This window comes from Telmatherina bonti (assembly GCF_933228915.1).
Source record: "Telmatherina bonti genome assembly, chromosome: 23".
In the NCBI taxonomy this organism is placed as follows: Eukaryota; Metazoa; Chordata; class Actinopteri; order Atheriniformes; family Telmatherinidae; genus Telmatherina; species Telmatherina bonti.
Genome location: NC_136632.1, coordinates 21,260,902 through 21,286,504, shown reverse-complemented (window position 1 = coordinate 21,286,504; position 25,603 = coordinate 21,260,902). Strand labels below are relative to the sequence as shown.

The following is a 25,603-nucleotide window of genomic DNA, read 5'->3' as shown; positions in this document are numbered from 1 at the left end:
ATCAGCCAGAGAGCCAATTTATCAAGGTTTTAGCGTTGCCCCATATACACATCCGCTGAAAAAATGCTGACAGTGAGTGAGCTGGAGCTCGGTGCTGTCACTGAGAGCATCTGCCAAAAAGCTGAACATGCAGCTCAGGCCTCAAGGAGAAACACACCCCTCTGTGTTTGCTTTGGCAGACCCTGCCATCTCTTAGGAAGTATCACTTTGTAGTTCAGAACAACAAGTGCACTCTGCTTCATACTGCAAAGTGCACAAAGCCTAACCTTGAGTTAAAACTGTCTTAAAGGTTTTCAAGGGGACAAAATTTCACTTTCTAATTGTCAACCAATGTGTCTGAATCCACAGGGTCCCTCAGAAAAATCCATATTTTCATGTTCTTTCCCATGCCCATACTGTATTAAATAATTCTCCAGACATATCTGTGATGTTGACATGTGGTTTATTCAGCAGGAATGGTGAACAGTTTGTCAGTATCATTTTTCTTTAGAAGGCAATCGAGCACCATGAATAACAGCGCTGTAATCAAACAGTTTTCTTGAACAGTGAGCTTCAGGAATCTGGTTATACACCTTAGGGGATCATGAATCCCTCACGTTCTTCCACATTCTAGACTTTATTAATTATTTTACACATTAAACAGACTAAAATGTTTGAAGGATTTGTCGTCAAAGATTGGACATTGGTTTTTGTGACTTACTGCATCACCTCTGAAAATGTCCCAGATGTACTGAGTGACATCTGTCTGGTTTATTTTCATGATTACTTTCCACTAAACACACTTTTTTTTTCAGGACTGTAGATGTAAAGTTGAGACAGAAATGACTTTATCTGATAATTTAATGGTAACTTGCTTAATTCATGACAAGATCATGTTGAGCAATGATTCACCCACATCAAAAAGTCTTTGGTTTGCACTGTATATCTGAAGAGGATTAACCAGCTTCTTGTTTATTTCAGTTGCCATGTCCCCCCAAAAATGGTCAGGAATTGACTAAAGAAATGCTAGAAGCCCACTTAACACCTTATTACAGGAAAAATAAAAACAAAAAAACAAGAAACCCCCAAAAACCAAACAAATAAATCACTGAAATAATTCTGTTGAAATTCATGAGCAAAGACCACACCATCAAAGAGATACACACAACTGTTTATTGAAGTTGTTATATGGACGATGTTGGGAATAGTTATTGTGTAGTAAAGACTCAGCAGCAGCTCCTGAACTTGCAGAGCCCTGCATTAAAAGAGAAAGAGATAGAGAAAGAGAGAGAGAGAGAGAGAGAGAGAGAAAGAGATAGATAGATAGAGAGAGAGAGAGAGAGAGAAAGTGGAGGGGTGAGGAATGGGACCTAGAAACAGGTGTGCAGGACAGGTGGGTGTCAATCACCAAGTGACAGGAAGGGGAGTGTTGGAGGTGTGGTCCAGCTCCCAAGCATCAGGTTAAACTAAAAAAATAAAATAAAATAAAATAAAACAAAAAACAAAGCAAAACAAAAAAGAAATGCATCACTAATCATAATTTGGACAGGTGCTAGCAAATGTTTTCGACAAGATAAATAAAAATCTTGGCTTACTCAACAGCGAGACCATGTAACTTTTGTAACATACAACTTCAATTCAAAGTTGAATTCATAAGTGACAATATGTTCTTGTGCTAAGGTTTTTTGTTTGTACAGTTTTAATTGCTGTTTATAGCAGCCAAACAGACCGATGATGAAATAGTCACAGAAGAAAAATTAAATTTTAACAAAAGGCAGAAATTTATAGAAAGTAGGAAGTATTTTAAAATACAGTTAATAACTGTTATTTTCAGACAACGGTTCTGTTTTTTTTTTTATATGATAAGCAACAATTTCTAATTATCTCAAGAAGTGGTTCTTTTCTTAAGATGGTAAGACTATTGTAAAGTGGTTACAAGTTTTGAATTCTGGAGATCATTTGCTGGAGAGTAAACGGTTTTCGCCCATTTAAGCAGTAGGTTAATTGTCGCAGTAGGTCAGTATCTTTAACAGTAGGCTAAACTAAGTATGTGTTATTCTGTTCCTGGTTTTCCTTAGGTTTTTATTTAAAGCCACCTTAGTTTTATCACAGTTTTCGAAAATAATTATTTTGAGATTACTTTAATTTTTTCTCTTTATCTTGAGACAATGATGTTAAAAAATTGTGATAGCACAGGTAATTTCAGCTTCCATAGAAAGGTACATTTTAAATTGAGCCATGATATTTGTCTAATCTTAGCCAAAATTTGGTTGAGGGTTTTAACCTACTACGGTGGTTTTCCTGTTTAAAGAAAATGGTAAAAGAAAATGTGAAGTACTGACCTTGAAGTAAGATGGTTTGCTTTGAAATGTAATTTATTTCACATGACAGTGCTGTAAGTGGAACTTGTGGTGGTTATGCAAGCTACTTTTAAAATCTCAGATTGGGATGATCAATACCACTGTCATATTTGTGTGCTGAATATGAAACAACTCTAGTTTGTTAGCTTAGTTTAGCATAAAGAAACAAGAGAAAGCCAGGGTGGCTCAGCCCAAAAGAAGCTAACTAAAGATGTACCTTTTGAAACTTATCTGTAAAATCTGGTTCAGTTTTTGCATTTATGCATTATATTTGAGGTGAACAATCCTAATCTTGGCTGAAACTAAATTGGGGTAAATTCTCTCCCACTTTTATACAGAACTGAGCTAAGCTAAGCTAAATAGCTAACAAAGATGGGAGTGATATTGATCTTTCATTTCTCAGAGCAAAAACTGGAATAGGTTTATTTTTTTCAGCTGCATTACTTAAAAAAAAAAGTCAATTTTACTGTACTTTGTGATATCTGTATGGTTTACTTGGCCAACATTAGCTTTGTTTACATATTATCATAAGACCAACATTACCTGAAATCATTATATGTAAAAGAAAAAAACTAAAGAAAAAAGGCTTTCATTAAGGCAAGAAGTAAATAAATCATTTAGGTTGGGTTGTATTGTCAGAAGTGGGCAGTATTATTTGTAATGACAGAATACAATGTTGTTGTTTATCAATGGTAACCTCATCGTAGAAAAAGAAAAAACACATCAGGTGAATTTAAGGTTGTTGTTTTTTTGTTTTTTTTCAAATTTGACTTAAAAAATAAGAAATATGGAATGAGACAAAGCCATTGTCATGTGTTACAGATAAACAATGTTGAATGTGTATTAGTATCCTGGTCTATGTTCTGCAAAAGTTGCACAGTCCCGCTTAGAGTTATTTTTAATATTTAGTATTTTGGCTTCCAGAGAGGCATTTATACACACACATAAACACACACTCCTCCGGACAGACAAAAGCACATCATGACTTTCAACAATCTCAATACAATTGGAAGAATTACATTTCAAAGTACTTTTGTAAAGTTATTTGGCATAAGGGATTTATATTGTTAAAATAATTTAAAAACAGTAGAAAAAATAGCATTTTGCCTTCTTGGGACCACAACATTGTATAATCTTTTTCTCTTTTTTTTTTTATTTTTTGCTTTTGATTCTCCATGCATTCACAGATTTCCCACAGATACACAGATACATTTACTCGCGTACACTACGACCTTATTGAAACAGTTTACAAATAAACACACTATTAAAATGGTGGCCACAAGGCTGTGCAAAAGGGAAGACCTCCAACGTAAGCCCTGCCATCTATCTGTCTTAGCCATCTCTTGCAAGTAACAAACTATAAAATAGCACCATTATACAGTGGATAGGATTCTTACTACAGTTTTGTTATATGAAACCATCATGTACAATGATTGATAGTAATGCATAGGATAACATAATGGGAGTACTGTTTGATTATACACAGAAGAGGAGGCAGAGCAAGAGATGAGCTGTCTTGGGCAATATCACAGAGGCTCAAGCAAAGTGCAGTTACTGACAATCCTCATGCAAGGACTTCTCAGAACTGTTTTTTTTTTTCTTTCCTTTTTTGTGTGTACTTGACCCTTGCTCATATTTGCACAGTTCTAATTCACGCTGTGTGTGCTTTGTATTTGTATTTGTGTATTAGCGTGTCCGGTGTCTCACATGTCCAGGTAGACTTTTCGCGTTGGTTGGCAAATATTTAGGACACTGTTTCTTTGGTGGACTTTGGCGATGGGTGCCGTTTTGTCTTACATAATCACTTCAGGCTATGCAGTCCAGGTGACATCTACAGTTGCTTGGTTTCCCAAAACTTACAAAATACCCCAGGCCATAAATCATTAAACTTCTCATTCATGTGGCCTTTGTTACAGCCTCTCTGGTGTGTTTGTCCACATCTCCAAAAGAAAGCAGTATCACAATCTGTGGTTAGAGACTGTGACATGGCAACAAATGCCTCACCTTTGTTGTTGAGCAGCATTGAACCAACAGACTGGAAACCTCAACCAATAGTAGTAAAATATGTAACCTAACCAAGTATGCCTACTCTAAACCAAACATCTTGCAACATTTAAACCTGACTATGTTTATTGATTCCAACTATAACTAAATATTTAACTTCTAACCGTTCCCAAATGGGAATAAAGTAGAAAAGTAAAAAAAAAAATGTCGAAAATGTTGGGTTGGATGGGTTTAGAACATGTCTTTCCACTTTCAGAGTTAGCAGTGCTTGTAACCAACTCCCCTTCTTCTCTATAATCTGATGTGTTCATATTCAACAGTGTTGAAGGTGTAAATAGACGCCAAGACATCAAAAGTGTACGTGACGGATGTGGTGTGAAGTTGAGTGCCAACATTATCCAAAGAATGAGGCATTAAATGTCCACATCATCATGTAGCAAGAGCTAAGCTGAATCTTCGTATCATTGTACAACATTTTAACTGATGATGAATCCTAAATGTTTGCACTGTGGACTAGAAAAGCCTCCGTCGTGGTATTGTATTGTGTGTTTTGCTTCAAACTAGTATTGTTAGATATGTGAACGCTTCGTTCCACGAACTGGGTAAGTTGTTTTATAACACTGCGACTAAACTTTATTAGTTCGCTCTGAACCTTGAGCACAGGCCTTCACTCAAACTGAAATGCTGACAATAATCAGATCTGGCAAGGGTGGTGACATGTGAACCGGACACAGATAAACATTTTGCCTGATTATCACTATTTGATTAATCCACTCGTTTATGCCAAATGGACTTTGAATCAATTGAATGACCTATTTCTGACAACAAAACAAGCATTTTTCTGGCATGTCAAAAAGGGAAATATTAAATGTTTGAATTATTGTTATTTTTCTGTTTCAGAAAAAGGGAAAGCCACGGTTTTGTTTGCTACCTCCTTTACTTCACCCCACTTTTGAAAATTCAGTGAAATGATCATTCATTTGGAGATTTACCATGATTTGAGAGAATTGCAAACCCATTCCTTGGGTTCTCAACTCATTGTGGGGTGTAGGAGGGATTTGGACCCTTAATATGTATTTGAACTGGACTTAAGGCCAAATTAACCACAAAATATTTAAAATCTAATAACAAACTTCCTGGTCTTTGTCCTAGCAATAAACATTTATTTATTTATTTTACATATCAAAGTATCCACAGTAATGCATGGTGCATAAAAACACACTCTGAAGGTAAAATATCAGCTTTGAACAGGGGTGATTACTGCAAAATTGTGACTGTGTGAAAAGGAGTGAATGCAATTACTCTTAGATTAAAAGGATTTACCTCCATTAAGTTCAGGGAGCAATCGCTCATTCTCAACCATAGCCTGCTGCTCTCTGATTGAGTGAAGCTCAGCTATGGTTGCACCTTTCCTGGATTTAGGGGGTTCTGCTCGCACATGGAGGTATAATCAGCTCTTGTTCGTGTCTCGGCAGCTAAACTAGTCTGTTACATTGCGTTAACATAGAATTCCTCCCTATATGGAATGGTGCAGTGTATAAAATGATCAAAATACCCCTCATCAAACCCATAAACACCACTTAGCTCGTAATTCTCAATTTTGAAGAGCTTTTCAGGCCATTGTGAGCATCCTCTTTGTTTTGTTTTACAGTGAACCATTCCACAGGGGTACTGGGTAAGGCCACTACCCTCTCTCTTCCCAAGTCACTGGGCGTTTGTCCATTTGCTCCATTTCTACATTCTGTAATTTTTGCCCCCAGTGCTGCCTCGACTTGAGTTTTTCTGATGCACCTCCTGCAATGAAACAGAAACATATTTTCAGACATACAACAGAAATGCAGACAAGCAAAAAAAAAAAACCCAAAAAACCCAACATATTACTTCAGAAGTGGTCCCCCTGTGTCTTTAGACCTCAAACTTGCACAGAGCAAAAATCATAATTAAATTAAATAATAAATTCTCAGATTTCTCTCTCCAGCTTTGTTAAAAAATCATATCTGTGTGACTGATTTAACTGCAGCACTTTTCATTGAAATAAGCACAACTGCATTTCTTTCATGTTTGAATTATCACACTGACTGACACGCCCCCCCCTAAATTTTGCATAAATTCAACTAATTTCTATTCCAAGAATTTTAGACCAATCAGTCCAAAGCTGCCTAAAACTGCAGGTTCCCTTTGCTGTGCCAAAGCCTGGACAAAGTACCTTCCCTAAAACAAAATTAGGACATTTTAAAACTAAATGTCAGCAGCAGGTAACAGTGATGTGAACAATGTAGACTTCATAAAAGATGATAACTGTTTTTTATCCCCAGACTTTGCATGTGTCAGTCTGTCAGAAAGAGACGTCTGAATTTAATGTTCAGCAGCAGAGTGGAAATTCTGCCTGGGGAGCATGAGTGGTCCTGCGTCTACCACAAAAACCACTTAGTTCCTTCTGCTGCTAATGGTTTTCTTTTTTGAGAAAAGACTTAAAAAGTCCACTCCTCTCCTGTACATTGGTTGGTTGGGAGTGAAACAAAGCCTGCATTTAGGTATTGGTCTGGTCTTTCATATCTAAATATGTTAAAATATATTTTATGTTAAAGAAAATATTGAGAAAATGATTAAAATAGCTCAAGGGATCATTTGCATACCTTGAAGGATGAATGACTATGCCCAGGTAATGGTCTCTGTGGGAGAAAAATGAAGCCATTCAGGTTGGATAGATTAATTACTTCTGAGGTGCAATAAAGTACTTATTACTTGAATCTACTGACCCAGTTAGTCACTTAATTTAGAAAGTGCACTTAATGAGATTATATCATCCTTGTGTTTATGACTTTCATCAGTCAGTCAAAACAGCTTTACATAAAGGCTGGAATGAGTGGAAACTGCTAGTTGAGCACTTGTTGGGGAGTGTTCATGAGAGGAAAAAAAAAAAAAGAAAAATGTCTTGGTACATGTCAAAGTAACAAAATTCATCCACAGTACTAACACTCCTTGTGTTTTATATTGCCTCAGTTAAATCTGTCAAAGGGGAGAACATAAAAATCATTTGTGTTTTTGTAGGAGGCTGTTTCTTGGCTAGGCAACGTTTTTTTCCAGTTTGCAGCCTTTATGCTCAGCTAACAAGCTGTCAATCAATTCAAAACTCAAGTAAGGTTTGCCCACATGTACTGATGTTAACTGTTAGAGCATGAATCTGTATCATTTCTTTGAAAAAAAATTGTTATCCCATGTTTTCAATTTGGTGCTTTGCTCACCTTCTTGTTTTTTGTCTTGTCTTGCTGCTGTGCTGTCCTTCGCTCTGTGCCCTTGCCCACTTTCTGCCCAGGGGTACTAACCTTAGGCGCTCTCGGTATGTCGGTGTGGCGTTGAGCACGCAGAGAGCGAGCTGCCTTGCTAGGCTTGGCAGGTGCACAGTACATCTCCAGGCGCCGCAGCTCACAGCTTTGGAAGCAGCATTCGTCCACAATGCCGCGTGACCGCCTTGCATTGGGGCCATAACCTGTTGGTTTACCTGTTTCATAAAAACAGCAAGAAAATTTAACAGTTAGAAGCTGGTCACTACAGCTGCTTCCTAAGGGACCATTAGCAACAGCCCTCTCCTGTGCAAGGACTTTTCAACAGTAAATCAGTCAGGGTTTCACTCTTTTGGGATTAAAAACATCTCTTATGTTACATTACATTTTGCTACAGAGAGTAGGTAAGATTTTGTGTCCAGTTTATGTCAAAGTTATTTAACTAATTTAGGGGTTTGAAAAAGCTAATCAAACATTTAAATCCTTGCCTATTTTTTTCCTGAAATTTTCTAAAACCATTTGTTCATCCATCTATCCATTTTCCTAACCACTTGTTCCCACTAAGGGTTGTGGGAAGCTGGAGCCTATCCCAGCAATTATTGGGTGAGAAGCAGGGTACACCCTGGAGAGGTTGCCAGTCCATCCACAAGGTCTATTTGTAAACATTTGGAGAAAAGAGGAAAGAAAAACTTACTAAGATGTATAAATACCAGTATGTTACTGGTGAAGAATAAATGACAATATCGTATCTTGCAAATAAAAAAAAAAAAAAAACCTTCAGGATGAATATAAATATCCCTTTGGAGTGATGCTTAAAGCTTTAAACTTCTATCAAATCATATTAGAATATATGCAAATACTCTCTTTAAAAGGTCAACATTATTAAAGTGAAGCAGTTTTAGTACAAACAGTCAAGGCGAGGTCTCCAAAATGGACATTTTTGCACTTCAAATTATACTTTAAATTGAAATTCTCTTGTCAATGTAAACTGCATGTGAACTTTGCAGCTTTAGCAAAACAGTCAATTCAGCTTCTGTAAAGCAGATTCTTTTCCTCTCCAGTGCTTTATATTTGGTAGAAAAATTAATCAAACCCATTGTGGCAAGCAGCCAAACATCATGCCCATGGTAAAGCACCAGTCATGAGTCTGATTTTCCTGATATATGAACAGTCTTAATGTCATTGATTTCTTCCATGTAAAATTTACAGTGTATCATGTTGCACACCATGGACCCAGTTTGGCAGCTGCTTCCCTGTAAAAAAAAAAAAAAAAAAAAAAAGAAAAGAAAAGAAAAATGGTGGTAGTTACCCAAATGTTTATCCCACTCAGCCATTTTGGCCTGTTATCTTATACACAGAGGACCGTCCGGTGAGGCCAAACCACAAGTCCTCTGAGCAGGATCCACCTGCAGAAACATCCAGGCAGGTTATGAGGCTCCATGCCTCCATTGACTATGCCCTGCTGTTCATTCACAATTTCATTTGGCAGAATCCCCCTGAAGGCTCACTGAGAGAACACACACACGATGGATGCATAAGGAAAGGTGCTCTGGAAATGTTCTTGTCAAAATTACATTAATAAGGTTCTTTCCAGGTGTGCTTTTTGACTCCATGACCACAGTAATCTGCAGTGACGCCAGTACTCACTTCCTCTTTTAACTCCCTTGGCCCCCCACCTTCTTTGGTGGCTTTTAGAAAACCCCGACTCTCCATTTACAATTCCCTGCCTACCTTGAACAATATAGCCCTGATGGGCTTTTCCCCATCACCAAACGAAATAATAATAATTTAATATGGCATTTACAAGGAGGAAATGCCTTTCCCTCTTAGAGTTAATAGCTCTTGGATGAGAAGGCTGCCAGCGCTGACAAAGTGCATCAACTTCTGCTTTCTGTCTGCCTAGTCCTGACAATGTTGTTTTGGACAGAGAGCAGCTTTCATTCAGAAAGACAAGCTTCCTTCTCTTCCGACCTCGGTACACAAAGCAGAGTGGACATTTGTGAAAGTGTGAATGAGAGGGAGGAGAAGGGGAGGGCAAGAGGGAGGCTTTCACATCGCACATCAGGTAGAATAATGCTAAAAATACCCGGCACACCTGCATTATTTAGGATGCAGCAACATGGGTTTATCCGGATCCCAAACTTCTAAAGCAACACCCAGACAGATCTGAAATAGCTTTATTTAGATGGTGTTAAATTTTAAATTCTTTTCTTTTTAGAGGGTTTAAATCCAGATGATTTTAGCTAACAGAAGGCGAGTATTAGGTTTTTATATCAACATTTAGAAAAGGAGAACCGACGTTGAGCCCCGGTTGGTGATTATATAATGGCTGCCAAAAGTGGAGCCATCCCTTGTTGCCTAGCCCATTTTCCTGTCCATCCCAATAAAGCTTTACAAATTAACATCCGCTGCCTCTCTGAAAATAGTTTGCCACCCTGCTGGACAAACAGCTGGAAGGGAGAGCGAAATCAGCTGGCAGCGGTTGTAACATGGATAATCAGCTCGGGCAGATCGGGGAAAAACATGCATATAATAATCAGGTCTAAAAGGTTTGGTTTTAAAGGCTTCGATGCCACGTATAATTGCTGTAATCCCTCATAAACAAAGAGTTGTCTTCAGTGAGTGTTGTTAAACAAATGAGAATGACTGCAGCAGGAATCTATGCCTCTGCCAACCAGTTAAGGCTTACATCCAGCTCCCCTTCTGTTGCCAAGTTCTGGCGTTTAATGCTCCAAAAAGTGTTTCTGCAGAGCATTATGACCTGACTTTTAAGCTTTTGTGAATATAATGTCATCACGTAATTTTATTCTCATAAAACTACTTCTGCTCTATCACATTTGCCACATTCAAATGAAATCAACTCAGGACATTAACTCACATAAATGTAAAGACTGAGAAAAAATCTTTGGAAAAAAAAAATCACAAAAACTACCCCTTAAGAGGGCCTCCGTTGTTCTAAATAGAGTGTGAGCATGATATGGCTGAGCTATTTTTTCCTTTCAGAAATGTATGGTATCTGAAATCAACTGTGGGAAAGGGACTCCATGTTTAAACTTGAAATGTTGTTGGTAATGACTCATTGAGCTCATTTGAAGTATTTTAAGTATCTTTTAAGAATTACCACTAAAAGAAGGAAAATAGTTCAAATTTAGTAAAGAGAATAGCAGTCTACAAAAATGTATGTGTTCCACAAGCCCAGCTTTCCATTAAGCTCCAACTCAGTGAACAAATAGATCAATTGATCAGAATTAAATTCCCAACTTCCCTTAACTGAAAACTGCCTCCTCCTTTGGAACCAGTTGTACCTGTTAAAAACGAGCAATGATACACAGCCGTCTTTGTTGAATGGACACACTGCAAACCTTTGGATGTCCATTTTGTCATGTTTTTCTTCCCTGACCTGACGACACTCATCAGTGGAACTCAGTCCACCTGGGTCTTCCTTATTGCCTCTGCCATGTTCCCTGCTCATCAGTCTTATTCAGTCCAGCTGTTCTTTTGCTCATTTTGTCATGACTCCCAACCTTCTTAAAAACTGTCCAGTGTCTTTCCCTCTGCCAGATTATCAGCAGATCTATGTCTAGTTGTTGGCCTGCATTCAAGAGATTGTTTTAAGTTGCCGACCCACCTTTTCATGTCCCTGGATTACCCCTCTTGCTCTGCCTGCGACGGCCTCCTCTAGCCTCTTGGATTTTCTGTACACAGACCCTTGCCTTGTTTTTGGATCCTTGAGCTTTGCCTATCGCCCTGGCTAAGTACCTCATCGGCTTTATCACAATCTTGACCTCTTGCCTCCCTCCAGACCATGCCTCTGGAACCAGGACTCTCTCAGCTGTTCATTTCCCAGGATTGATCCTCTGTCCCTTAGCCTCATCTCTCACTACTCATCTTCAAAAAACCTGGTTATGGATCACGACTCCTTTGTGTGTAGCTGGATTTCCGGGTCTTCACAGTAGACTTTTACACATAAGAGTTTTCTACTATAAATCTTCATAAAGTTTGTTTCTTAAAAGGGTCCACACGCCTGAAATCAGTGGTCCAAGTCCTTGAAAACTCCTTTGCTGATACAGTATCTGTGCACAGCCTTGGCCTTTGGTAGTCATTGGGATGTCGGGTGTCAAAACGTCAAGATGAAGCAACAAGCCAAGGGTTTTATAGTAGCTGTCATTCACAATGGCCACTATTTAAAACAAACTTTAATCAGCCGTAAGAGCAGCACTCCCCCCTCATCCCCTACCTTTGACAGTCAGACAACATGCAGTTTAAAAGGAACTTCCCTCTTGACCTAATCAGATAAATTAGGTCCATCTTTAATATATATAAGTAAGTTTGAGCTTGTGTGAGCTGTCTATATTCCAACCACACCAACGGTCCATGTGCGAGAATAGTTGACTGGAAACTGCTTGATAATCAGCATGTATCTTTGTCCTTGTCTTGCTATGAATCAAGACATATCGTTTTGAGTTTAGGCTATCTTGAGCAGCTTCTTCAGTTGAACCTCCCCATATCTGTCCATATGAAACCATGCAGTTGCTTTTTAGAATGATCTTTTCAGATAAAATATTCCTGTTAATAATTCCCAGTTGACAATAAATTTACATCCATCTTCACTTTACTGTCCCCATGAGGTATTAGCTTTTATAGGCATTTCTTCGAATGCCTATAAAAGCTAATACATACATCCTTGGTTTGGCATTTGATGAGCTCAGCAAGCAACATGTTCCTTCCTTTAAGGAGCAGTGTTGGAGAGAAATGGTTGGATCCCCCTGTCCAGAGTGCTACAGAAAGGATCTGACTTTTACATCTTGACTATGGACAATTACATACAGTAGATTCTTGGAGCTGATGTACTGCTCTTCCTGCAAAGTGTCAAGGGGTTTACAGCTGGGTAGAGACTAGAAAAGCACTAGAAAAGTACGGGAAGCCTTATGATTGGTACCTGAAAGTGTTTAAAACATAGTGAGAAATGTTTCTATGGCTGTGGAAATGCGCAAATGTTGTGGAAATGTACAAATGTTGTGAGCATTTGTAGATAATACAGTATTTATTGAAGCTCCACAGTTGGGACATCTTCCAGGTACTTTTCAAGATTTTAAATTTAATTGAGATTTTAATAAAGAAGCTGATATTCTGATATGCATATGATATAAAGGGGATATGTCTCCTATAAAGAATCATTCATTATATCTCTTTGTAATCAGTGACAGAGCTTTCATTTGACATCATGGGATGATTTTTTGCATGTCCCCACTGAGATCTTTGAGATCTCTGTCTCCATTTGCAATATTCAGTTAGTAACTGAGGCAGGAAAATTTTTCTACTGAGGCTCTGATCTTTAGATCCCTCCACACATCCTGATAGGAAACAAGTCTAACATCTCTGTATATTACTGATTTTTCTTTCTTGGAAAGTGCAGTTTTACAAGACAACATACAATAGCCATGTTTGTTCACATGTCCATGTGCCACATGTCATCATAGGCTAACAGCTCGTGGTGAAAATTGTGAGATGCATCATATGCGTTGGCTGTTTTGCACAAGGAAGCTTCCATCTGACATTACCATAAACAGCGAATGAATGAATATTAAAGTATTTCAGCCTTGATCACGCAAATTAGTCCAATTCTAACCATATATTTTTGTTACATCTAGACATACATGTGTACACTGACGCCACCCTCCCCAAATTGTTGCATGGGTCTTGATTCCTTGGTCTGTTGCTCAAGAGTTGGCGGTATAATCCCATCCTCTACTCCTTCCCATCTCCTAAAAAAAATATCAATCATGCAATGATCATAGAGTCACAAGAACAAAGGTGGACATTGCACCTATATCTCATCACATAGCTGTGTTTCCTTGCAAAAGAAAATGAAGGTGGAAACATGTTAAAACGTTCAAGTCTGTAGTATGAATTCAGTGTTTGCAACAAGACTGAGAAACTATTAACGGGGAGCAATATGAACAGTTTGGAGTGGTCCAACCAGAGTCTACAGCAGGGGTATTCAACTCAATCCTATGAGGTCCACAGTCCAGCAGGTTTTCCATGTATCCTTGTTCCAACACAGCTGACTCAAATTAGTGAGTCTGTGAAGAACCTCATAGGCTGTTAGAGCCATTAGATTCAGATGTGCTGAAACAGGAATACATGGGAAACCTGCTAGATTGCAGACCATAAAATGATGCGTGTGTTTAATTTTTTGTTTAAGTAAACTATGCTGTTTTTTGAGCTGATCAGTCTGATCACTGTTCTTTAAACAGTGATCAGACTTCACGTCTAATTCATCATTACCCCCAACAGCAGACTTTTGTGCTGTCCACCTCCTCCCAGTCACCATGTCTTCCTGAGCCTCATCCGAACCACCAGTGTCTAGATACAGGGAGGTCCGGTTCTATCCCCGTCCTTCATTTATGTCACAGCTTTACTGAGGCGATATATCAGTGTCTAAGTGACAAACAAAATAGTTTTTAAATGTTTGTATGCCATGTCTTCTTGCATATTTTTTTTTATCAAGGGAAAGTAAGTTGATACCATCAAGTCTTAGCTGTGAAGATCAGTGACTCTTGACTAATGAATCCTGCACATTATCAGTACAGTGCACTTATTTTAATTATAATTCCTTCATCTTTTATGTTGGTTATAAGCTATCCTTTTAGAAAGGAGGTTGGACAGTTTTGCTTGGTGTCTAATTTTGTGTAAAAGACGTCAGCAGTGGAAGGAGAAGTGATCAGTAAGAGTCTTCTGTTGCAACTGGTGATAAAAATCCATTTATAATTATCAAAGGCAGAAGGAAATAACATAAAAGGGTCAAATTAACAGCCTTAGTGACTTGATAGGTAAACATGGCAAAGCCATGTTTTTCTTTGTACATGTCCTACATTATGTGATTGGATTAAAATGGTGAAGAGTTCCAGAAGGTAAAGTGCTGTTGAGTCCCTGTGGGTCTTCAAATCTCTCCAGTCTCAGCTTCACCTAATGTACAGGTCTAAGTCTAGAGGACGCCTGCCTGTCCTTTTCATGAGACGCCTCTTTGTTCTGTGGAGCACTAATTCTCAGAGGGGTCTTAGATTTTTTTTGTCCAGGTTGTGATAGGAAAAAGGACACCTTTTTCTTGGTGATGGAGAGGACACAGGAGGTCTTTCTTCAGATCCTTCCGCTGTGTGTTGGAGCCCAGCGTACAATCAGGGGAGGGGAGGGGTGTCCTTATCATCCTGTAATCCACATAATCCCCTGCTGCTGAGGGACAAGGCCTCGTCATGCATGTGTTTGCGTGAAAGCATGTGCGCGTGCATGTGTGTGACGTGCTGTTTACACATTCTACTTCTCTCTGGCTCAAGTAGCTCTGAGCAAAATTGACAGGGACACATACTGAAGAGGTAAAAAAAATCATTTTCTCTGTTATTCTTTCCACCTTCAGAGCAGCTGTTTTGTAGCTCAAAATAGCTCCTCAAAGAATGTCAGTAGTTCATATTTGGTTGAAGTGTGAACAACAAGATGTTGGCCAATTACTTAGTCTTGCAACTTATGAGAGTTTGTGTGCCATTCTTTTAGAGGAAATGCTGAATGTAGAAGAATGACTTAATATTTCAGAATGACCTAAATGTGACTGAGGACACGGAGCTGCTTCATGCTTACACTTAAGTAAAAAAGAAACCCATACCAGATCTGATTCACAGAATGAACGTCACAGTGAAATCATCCCGCAGTCTTGCCTGCTAAAGACATCTGAGAATTGAGGATTTCTGGGTCAGGCTAATAATTGGAAAAACTGACTACAGTTGTGTTTTTTTCTCCTTTTTTTCTGTTTGACAGACCACAGTTTGTTGAATTATCCTTAGAAAGAAGAATTTCCACCAGCTGCTGTTTAGCATTTCTGCCAGAAGTAAGAATGGTACCTTACTGGTGGCGAGTTTAAGGTGGATTTGCAAAAGTACTGCAAGCACAGAATGGCCACTGTTATTGCAACACTGTCTCTAGACACATTATCAACCAGAGGGCTGCCAAGTTCAACACGACCAGACTGGAGGGGTAGAGTTCAGGGAAGGGAGCATGAGTCCTATGACCAAGCCGAGTCTTATAGAAGACAGGGCCCAGATGGATCCTGCAGATATTTAATGCAGCCAAACAAGAAAAAGAAGAAAATGGTGGGAATATGAGCATGCAGGAGAAACCGATGAAGACAGTAAGCAGCATATTTTCCAAGGTACAGCACCCCTCTGCTCAAACTTCATCATCTTTTAAGTAAAAGGATGGAGTGTTTGTGAAATTCACCTCTTTTTCAGCAGGAAAATGGAGCACTGATAGATGGATGCCGAGTTGTTCAGTGACAGCTCAGTGTAAAATGCGGGAAAGACAAATACATTCTCCCCACCACAAAATGGTCTGGTCCTGTTTAAGAAGCATATTCTACACAAGGATTCATGAATTACACTGGCCCATATTCAATAGTTTCTCATAAGATAAACATAGAAAGTCCTACAAGTCGGCCTGTTGGAAGTATTTCTTCAGCTGTTGTAAAACTGCACCATCAATAACCAACACATTCACACACCATCCAATCTAGGGACACTCTCATACCCTGTTAAAAGCAGAAATATTTCAACAATATAATAACAGACATGTATTTGAACCTTTTCTAAATAAACAAGATATGAAACTTAAATTGTAAATTCAGCCAGGGACTGACCACTAAAAGGATGCCATAGTTCAAGGTTAAAGATCAGAATCCAACATAGAGGCTGATGGCAACGTGCAAATGAAGTTCAGTAGAATTCACTGCAATGTTACATTGGCTAGTAGTCCACAGTTTCTCAGCTTTAATGTTCATTTATAAAAGAAGATGTAGCAGAGGTGACCCATAGCTCAAAAACTCTGAATGGGCAGAAAACTGGCAACTGAATCAGCTGTCATGAAACCCTAAAGCGTATGCAGGTGTTGCCAGCGACATCTGGACAAACGAGAGTTGCAGCTTTGCAGTAGCTTGGTGGATCTCCAAGAGCTGTCTGGGAAACACAGGCTCTGATGCAGAAAATGTGGATGGGTCATGGAAAACTACATGGCGTCGGGTAATACCAAGTAGTAGCGAGATGCATGTTGATTTTACTACCATATAGCACACAACTGACAAATGTGTTTAAAGATGTGATGACATTCGAAGACATTTTGGCCTGTAAACTTTGCACTTTGCACAAGCACACCCTTAAGTTCCCTGAAGTAACTGTGAGGACTAGTAGGACATCAAAACTTAAGTTCTACATAAATATGATTGGACTGTAAAGGGAACTTATACAGGAACATGTAAGGGGCAGGAATGGATGTAGGCCATGTGATAAATAGCTCATCAAAAAAGACTTTATTTCTGTCATGTCTACATTATTTAAGCTTTAAACGTCCTAAAATAAAACATGACATAGTTGACATCATGTAACTTAACTTACTATATAATTCATGTGCTGTTTAGAGAGACTGAGCCAGCATAGATATAAGTTCTTCCAGTATAAACCTGAAGTTTATGTTTTTCCAGCTATCAAAACCATAATCTTTCCCCACATATAACCAGTTTTTTTTTTTTTTTTGCTTGAACTTGCCATCAACTTCTCTGCTATTGCTGTAATATTGTAGAAATGATTAATTGTCAATTACAGATATGAAAAATATAATGAATTCAGCGCAATTATAGGCTTTCCTGTCCATCTAAATCGATCAAACCTATTGTGATATTTTACAAGAACAAGGTCAAAACGACCATTCCCACAGTCTCGTGGAATTAGCTAAATGGGCTTTAGATAGATAGATAGATAGATAGATAGATAGATAGATATGTGGGTAGTTCAGATGGTAGCTTTTAGTGACAGATTTCAAGAAACCAGAAAAACATAATGAAACAGTGAGTTTTTGCATTCTTATCTGAAATGTTGGGCTAAGAATATGAAATGGAACAAAGTTTAGAGTCTAAGCCATAGACTGTATATAAAAAAAATGGACGGAGCCTCCGTGACGTCACCCATAGGTTTCTGAAGAGCTGAATTGAAGCTCGGTGGGCGGTTCCTACCATCGCCATCTTGGCATGGGAATGCGTGTCGTCTCACCAGGAAAATACAAATATGGGCAAAGAGGTGGAGCTGAAAGGGGGCTGTGAGCGTCATGGTGGATGATTGACATCGAGCGAACTCCAAGCTGCCTGTAAGAGCTTACCGAGCTAACCCGGAGCTAACAGGAACTAACCAGCTAACAGAGGTAAGTGGGCTAAAGCTAAGTTCCGTTGTAAATCAGCTAAACCACAGTTGTTCTACGTTCTTCTTACGTGAAGTGGGAGATTGGGGACCTGTCAATCAAAAGGACATGCCCTTAAATATGCCAAATTTCTAGATTAAATTACTATGAAATGGGCGAGTTAGAAAAAAAAAATGTACTCCCCCACAGTTGTCATGAAGGTAAACCTGACCTATTAAACCGAAAATGGATTTTTGTACCAGGCTGTAAATATGTTTATTTCTGCTGTGAAGTTGGTCTTTTTAACATGGGAGTCTATGGGGATTCACTCTGTTTTGCAACCAACCCCTAGTGGATGAAGGGAGAACTGCAGTTTTATGCACTTCCGCATTGGCTTCACTTTTAACCGCCAGAGGTTGCGGCTTGGTCTAAACTCAACCCCTGGATTCAATCAAACAGTGAGTGAAATAAGTAAATATTGCATCTGATAAAACAGAAAAGTTTTTCCAAGCTGTTCAGAAACAGTCTCATGTTTATGGGTTTTGTGCCACTACAAACCACCTTCGGAGGATCTTGCTGCTTATTCAAAAACACTCCAGGACAATGTTTAAAGCTTTTGTTGTTGGAATTTACTGTTGATGTTGACGGCTGTAAAAAGAGAAATTGTAAATATCTTTGATTATTGCTGTTAACAGTAAACATTGTGTTGATGCTGATCTTCACAAACATGTTATATCTTTTCATTTTGAAATGTTCCATTTTGCATTTTGAAAAGATGTAAAATTTGTGTATTGTTTAAATTTTTTTTTATTATGGATTGTTTAAGAAAGAACAAAAAATAATCAGTGATAATCAGTTATTGGAGCAAAAAGGGTTTTTGGTAGAGATGGGACTCTTATTGAAGATATTTTAGGCAAACTGGTTTAAATGCTTGTACAAAAAATGGGAAAGATTTACTCTAAATGGTGAGATTTGCAGTTACTGGTGTCTAACAGAAAGATTGAGACATGTGTACTGAGAAAAGCTGCCTATTGGTGGAACATTGCATAACCTAGGTCCATATGTCCTGTGCAGTTCTGGGCTGTGTTTTATGCTAAAGAGGAAAAAAATTGAGATTTAAATCCTGGATCCTTGGTCTAGAGTTTTCTTTGGGAAGTTTTTCCTCTCTGGTGGAAAAACCCCCAACCCCCCTCCCCAATGCAACATTTAGCTAACCCCATTTTCAGCTAGATTCCCCTTACAGCATATTCCCTGTGGGCTAAACTGTGATTCACCACCAACAATAGTTAATTAACATCATCCGTATTTAATCTCATCCATGTTCAGTTAAGGCAGTGTAAGAAAAGCATTAAAACAAACGGGCATGGATAAAGTTAAATATAATCCAGCAGAAAAATGAATGAATGAAGGAAGAGACATTAATGCAGGGAAAGTCAGGACAAGATGCCAAACTGGCTGCTGTTTTATTTATGAGCCCGCTGGAGGTGGAGAGCTGTGGGACATATACAGCCAACCTTTATGAATAAATAAAAAGGTGCACTTACTGAAATAAAAGCCTCTCTCCCCACAGACAAACTGCAGCGTGTCGACCAGCTCCGCCCCGCACAGGGTCTCAGGGCCCGCCCCTGTTGACGCCGGAGTCAGGGTGAGGACGCACAGCAGTAGTGAGAGGGTGTGGCTACAGGAGAAACAGCACATCGCACCCTGCGCGCACGGAGAGAGGCAGAACTTTAACAGGTTTACTGCACACAGAGCACCATCAGAACATGAGTTTCCTTAAATGAAGGGAAGTTGCGTACAGCGCAAACAGGAGATTAAAACCAATTAGTTGTCCCCCCCCCCCCCCCCCCTTTATTTCCTTGTAACATTCAGAGTCTTCCCACAATTAAGAGTAAAGAAGCAGATTGTAGCGTTGCAGGGTTTTAGGAATGTGAATAAAAATAGGTAAAATCCAATCTTTTGGTACTTAAATCATTCAAACAGGAGGCTGAGCAACCCTGGTGCTGCAGAGCGCCTGTGCGTAACGAGCGGAGCGCGTCCAGAATGAGAACACACTTTTCCCCTCTTATCATCCTACTCAGCAGCAAGTTAATAACAGTCCACATTATTCAACACCATTCATCCATAATTTATATCATTAATAATCACTTCAGCGAGTTCCCTACGCCAGAAGCTGTCAGCGCACTATTACGCACCAAAAAAGTACTTCAAAATTCAGAAATAAAAAGATGGAAAATAGAGAACCCCGCCAGGGGATCTTTTTCTATCCAAAACTATGAGATGGAAAAGGGCTGTCCCGCCAAAGCCTGCGGAGGAAGCTGACTGGGCCAAATGTGCACAATAAAGAGAATAAACACAGAACATTATTCATCCACATCTCAAGCGTACAGCCTCTGCAACCTGAATGATTTCACACTAAGCAGTACTCTCGCTTAAGCCCACTGCATCAGGTTAGATATTTAGCACTTAATAATGCAGACTCAGTAATTACTCTGAAAGAGCAAAGCTGCATTCGAGCTTTCTGTTGGAAAAAGAGCGCAGGGCGCACAGAGGCGAAGAGGACGAAAACCCCATTCATCACTGCATCATTCCCACAAAGACTTCCAAAGGGAAACAAGAAAAGTCGATTTAAATCAAAAGGGTAACAATATGTGATTATGTTATGAAAGAAATAAATAAATAAAAAAACCTCCAAGGCATTAAGAGAAAATCACGATAACTAAATGAAGTGTAAAAATAAGCATCAATCAACATTTATCAGACAGTGAAAAACTGTAAAACATTACTAAGCAGCATAAATCTCCTGTGATTGTTTCGGGTTAAACTCAGTAAGGATGCTGAGCGCAAATGGTCAGAGCAAGTGAAGAACCAAGGTGATAATCTATAGAGTCAAAGAAATCAGGTAAGTTACCTTGAAGACATCACATAAATGCCACTGAGAGGAATGAGCGCTAGACATCCCCACGGGTCTCCACAACACAAAGCCCGGCGAAAAGGAACTTGTTTGAAGTCATTAAAAACGGGGAGAAAGAGGATGAGATGCGGGCAATGTCACATCTCAATATTCCGACTTTGTTCCATTGCGCAGGCTCGTTTTGGAGAAGTGAGATTTAGCGAACAGGAGACGGATTTAGAGAGAAAATCCCTCACATTTATCTACATTACACAGACATTTTCAACAGGAAACAGCTGGGGCAGCATTTGCCTCCTACTCGTCCTAAGTTATTCATTAAGGATTTTGGGCACAAATTCAAATAACGTCATTTCTTTTTTTTTTTTTTTTTTTTTTTTTCTCTGAACAGGATTGAATTTTGATCTCTCTCAGAGTTGGTTAGTAGTTCACATCAAGATAGAAAAGCGGTGCTGCCCCACCAGCAGCAGCAGTTCACACAACACAGTTTTATCCCCTGAAAGCTCGAGAGTTAGAAGTTAAAGACAAACTGGAGGTTTTAATAGGACTCTGAAGTTTGCGTAATTTGGCGCCACGTAATTCCACAGCGAGAATGTCCAAAGTCTGATCCAATTAACATTAAAAAAAATAAAAAAATAAAAAACATTAAAACACTTTTCCACTTAGTCACCACAGTGCCTCCAACTTGATCACCCAATAAAAAGCAAAATGGGAAGAGTGTAATACATGTGAGATGGAGAAATAAGGGGAAAATTAGACATTTAATTGCAATAAAGAGCAAAGAGCACAAGTGAAATCTGGTGCCTGCAAACTTTGGACCACTGTGCATGGGTTTGCTGTTTTTTCTGCACACTGTTGGTGTAAATTACTGAAGAAATTCTGCTTCTTTCACATTATCAGTCAACTTAAATGGTATGAAAACGGATACTTTTGAGAATTGATGGGAATCAAAAACAGGAGGCAGTTAAAACAAATATATAAAAAGCAGCAGAGACACACTGAGGCTTCAGACAAAAGGAGGGCTTAAAGGGAGCTGTTTTCACCAGGGATGGGATATCAACACTGATCCAATCACTAAACATGAGATCAGTGCTGTGACCCAATCATAAAACAGGACACCAGCTCGCATCCCTGCATGCACGGTCAGCATCCGTCAGTGCATCACAAGCATGGTGGGATCCAAAAAGAGACTGAGGCTAAAGACATGCAACATAGAGTTCATGGGGGAGGGGGATAGGTCAAAACACAGATGTCCTTGAGTGACGAACAGTTCAAGGACTAATGGGTTAATGTGTTTTCTAATGGGTTTATATGATACATTTCTGTCCATAACTGGTAGAAAGCTGCACATTTACACTCGCAGGAGAAAAAAAAAAACTTCTAGTACCTTGAACCCTAAAGCCAAATGTATTATATTAGATAGATACAGTTTCTGATACATTTTGCATCACTTTATGGTAAAAACTTCCCTCAAAATCCTATTGAACACAACCTGATACTTATCTTCTGCCACTTAATAGATACCAGGAAGCAGAAGATTATTTATATATTTGACATATCACATGCTAAGAAACTGTAAATATCTTTTTGGTTTTGTTTGTTGTTATATTTTGTAACAGGACCAAAGAAAAAACTCTCATAAATAAGACTTTTCTCACCTTTTTCTTTAATGAGATGGGCATGAACGGGTTAAGGCTAATAAGGAATTGCCTTGGCCTGAAACGTGACTTTTTACTGTTAGTGAATAAACCACATGGGGAGCTGCTAGTGCGCAGACGTGCATTTCTTTATCATCCCTGTCCTCCAATGGTTCGACATCTAGACTGATTTTTTTTTTTAGCATGTGCATTGTGAGATTTTGAACTTTCTTTTTTTTTTTTTTTTTTAACTCTGGAGTGGTACCTTGAAATGTATCTTGCTGTCTTACCCTCCTCAGTGGGTACATATTTGCCCTTTATAAAGACTAGTATTGTACCTCTGGGGGACATCTTGAACCCTTAAATTAGGTAGGCTACTTTTATTCTCTGACAATGTATTTTCAGCCTGAATGTTCATGTGGATGGACCCCTCTCTCTGTTCTACGGACCCATATCTTGATTAGTACATTTTAGTACCTTCTCAGAAATCTTCCAGATATGTAATGGAGCAGTACCAGCATACTGTAAAACTGTAAAGCTCATCTGTGACCAGCAAAAGGAACAAAAATGAGTAAACCAAAATATATTGAACAGCCACACAGAGCGTTCTACGTTCGCTCTTTATATCAGCATTATCATGATCACCTCCATTGTCACCGTGTTTGCTGTTGTCTGAAACTGACATCAGGCCTCAGCTGAGCTCCGAACTCTCTGCTCTCTAGTCGTAGCAGAAACTTGGGAGTAAAAGGGCAGTAATGTTGACATTTGCCACAGACGAACCTATTTACATACATTGTAGTTTTATCAATTTTGCAAGCTGCACTCATTCATATTTAAGGCAGCACTCCTTATTTCCAAGTTTATCAAGTTATGGTTTAATGTTTGAGGGGATATCTGTTTAAAAGTGGGAGCTTAACATGCTCAGATTTGGGCTTTGCTGCTGTTGTGTTATAAGCTTATTTTGAACTTACTGGAAATCCTCTCCAGCTTATTACATGAGAAATGAGACGAAATTCTCATAATCAGATTATAAATTCTTCCTGCAACCCAACTGCGTTCAAAATGTCTGCTTCTTCCTTTATAACTTAAAGTTCAAAAGCCAGACAGTAGATTTGTGACAGATGTATTTCCTCTGGACTGCAGCATCTCTGGTTGCCCTTCCCTGGTGGATTGCGTCACCCTCAGGAGCTGCTGATACAACATGGAATATGATAATGATGCTCCTCCGATCAGAAGGACAAAGCTGCTTTCAGATGACCTTGCTTGCGAGCACCAGATCAGGGATCTGGGTGTTCACTTATCCATAAGCCTCTCAGTCAGTAACTGACTTTAAAAGTGAAAAATTCATCTTTCTCTTCTGGTTGACACGAAAACAAAACCCACATAATGTAGGGTGTAAATGCTCCATCACAGATTTTTCTGTTATCACTGTGGCTGTGGTCTGGCCGGGCTGGTGATGGGCTTGTGCAGTACATCTGCTGATGCAGTAGTGGGAAGAAGAAGAGGAAGGAGGGAGAATGTGGGAGGGGGAGGCTGACCTTCCCTTGCTCTGCGTCTATAATGCCCAGTTCTCCGAACTGCCTCAGTGCCAAGTTTCTCTCTCTCTTTTCCCCCCGCTCCTTCTCTTTTCTCTTTGATTGCAAGACTTTTGAACCCCCTTGCCGCCACCCCTCCTTCCCACCTCCCCCCACAGTCTTGTCTACAGAGACGTCCACCTCAGTGAACTCATTGACCAGGCAAAGGCTTGTTTTCACTCCCTTCTGGTGTGGAAAGGAAACACTCTTCTCTGCAAAATGTGTCCATCTATGCAAGTGATTTTCTTCAGCAGCATATCTGAAAAGAGAATTAAAAAGACAAATAAGTTATTGTTTCAATGCAAACACAACAAATACCCCCCCATTTTGTCTTGTCCAATGAGTTAAACTTATACAGAAAGGGGATTCTTGGTGGTTCTCCCCATTTGGAGAAGTGTCAACACAAAGTAGTATGAAAATGCTTGCCTTTACTTTTTCTCTCTTTTGCAGAGTTGGGGGGGGGGTTATACAGGGCTGGTACCCAAGATGGGAAAGAAAGTAGGTGGCTGAGGATATGTTTGGGCACACATAATCAGGTTCACTTAAGGACACACACATAAATGCAAGTGTATGCACTCGCACACACTTGATTAGGAGAGCAATCCTTCTCTTTTTTGTTAATTAGTCTGAGGGTTTTTCCAGCTCAGTAGTTTCTCTGTTACATTTCCTCTTTTATCCATTGACTAAAACAAAAACAGCTCTGCAAAAACAACGAAAGTAGGGTATCTATTGCAAGGGATAATTTCAGCCTTTTTAATATGAGTATTATTTCCCAAGCTCAGTGGTTAAACAGGGTGTGGTGTCTGAGTTTCTGTGTGGCACCGCCATCCCTGCCTTCAGAGCAGATACTGCTATCGAAGCTCTCCGCAGTGCCATAGGCCGTTCATATGGAAGAAATAAAAAGGTGCGTCATGGAGCGAATGCAAGAAATGGAGGCGCTTGTTTTGATACGCTGTGTTTCCGTAGTAACATGCAGGGGTCACAGGATTTTGGCAAAGAAGGGCCAGGAAATTCTGTGGTGCCTGTTGATGATCAAAACCTACTTTTCAAAAAACAAAAAGGAAAGAAAAAAAGAAAGCCTCAGGGATGTTTTAACTGTTTGTGGCAGAATTTTCAACAAGCTAAACTTCTGGGCTGTACCACTCCATCTCCTGTTGATGAAAACAAAATTGATGTGGACTGAAGCAAATGAGACTTGAATACACAACAAAAAGGTCAACAAAATGGCAATTATTTCATTATAATTGCCAGGAATTCAACACGACATATGTATTATACTTATAAAAGCACACATAAGCAATGTGCAGGATGTAAACAACAGAGAGAACAGTGTTTCTGTCCAGTTTTCTTATTAATTGAAGGCAAACTTAGCTGCTGATAGTAAATGTGCAGTTTTGGTTTAGCATGTTGAATATCTGAGTTTTTGGGGGGTTTTCTTTAGTTACAACTTTCTGTGCACGTAAAAACGCCACAAATTATAGTTTTCAGCAACATGTCTTGAAACCCCTTCTTTGTAAACATTTTCCTACATTTAATTACATCACTATGAAATATATTTGCATATTGCCTGCCACGTGGCTTGTTTGTCACATCCAAATGAGAAGGAGGCTTTCACACATTTTTCTTTTTAGACAGGAAGAGGTTC

The 25,603-nt window shown here is 39.2% G+C and overlaps 1 protein-coding gene across 2 annotated transcripts; it reads right to left on the bottom strand.

Moving 5' to 3' along the window:
- Window positions 1-468: 468 nt before the first annotated feature.
- igf1 (insulin-like growth factor 1) lies at window positions 469-20,952 on the bottom strand. Of its 2 annotated transcripts, none has more exons than XM_079263477.1 (5): window positions 20,748-20,952; window positions 19,381-19,540; window positions 7,589-7,845; window positions 6,980-7,015; window positions 469-6,137 (listed from the first exon to the last, which is right to left on the bottom strand). In XM_079263477.1, exons 1-5 carry the CDS (start codon window positions 20,793-20,795, stop codon window positions 6,078-6,080), a joined length of 561 nt encoding a protein of 186 aa, XP_079119603.1. In that variant the 5' UTR covers window positions 20,796-20,952; the 3' UTR covers window positions 469-6,077. The 2 variants fall into 2 exon arrangements, with proteins under 2 accessions (XP_079119603.1, XP_079119604.1); XM_079263478.1 differs by having other exon boundaries at window positions 7,670-7,845.
- Window positions 20,953-25,603: the final 4,651 nt, after the last annotated feature.

Coding starts and splice junctions, on each gene's coding strand:
- igf1 (XM_079263477.1), bottom strand. CDS start 20,795: ATGTCTAGCGCTCATTCCTCTCAGTGGCATTTATGTGATGTCTTCAAG. Junction 7,846..19,380: donor GGAGAGAGGCTTTTATTTCA/GTAAGTGCACCT, acceptor TTTATGAAACAG/GTAAACCAACAGGTTATGGC. Junction 7,016..7,588: donor ACAAGACAAAAAACAAGAAG/GTGAGCAAAGCA, acceptor TTTCTCCCACAG/AGACCATTACCTGGGCATAG.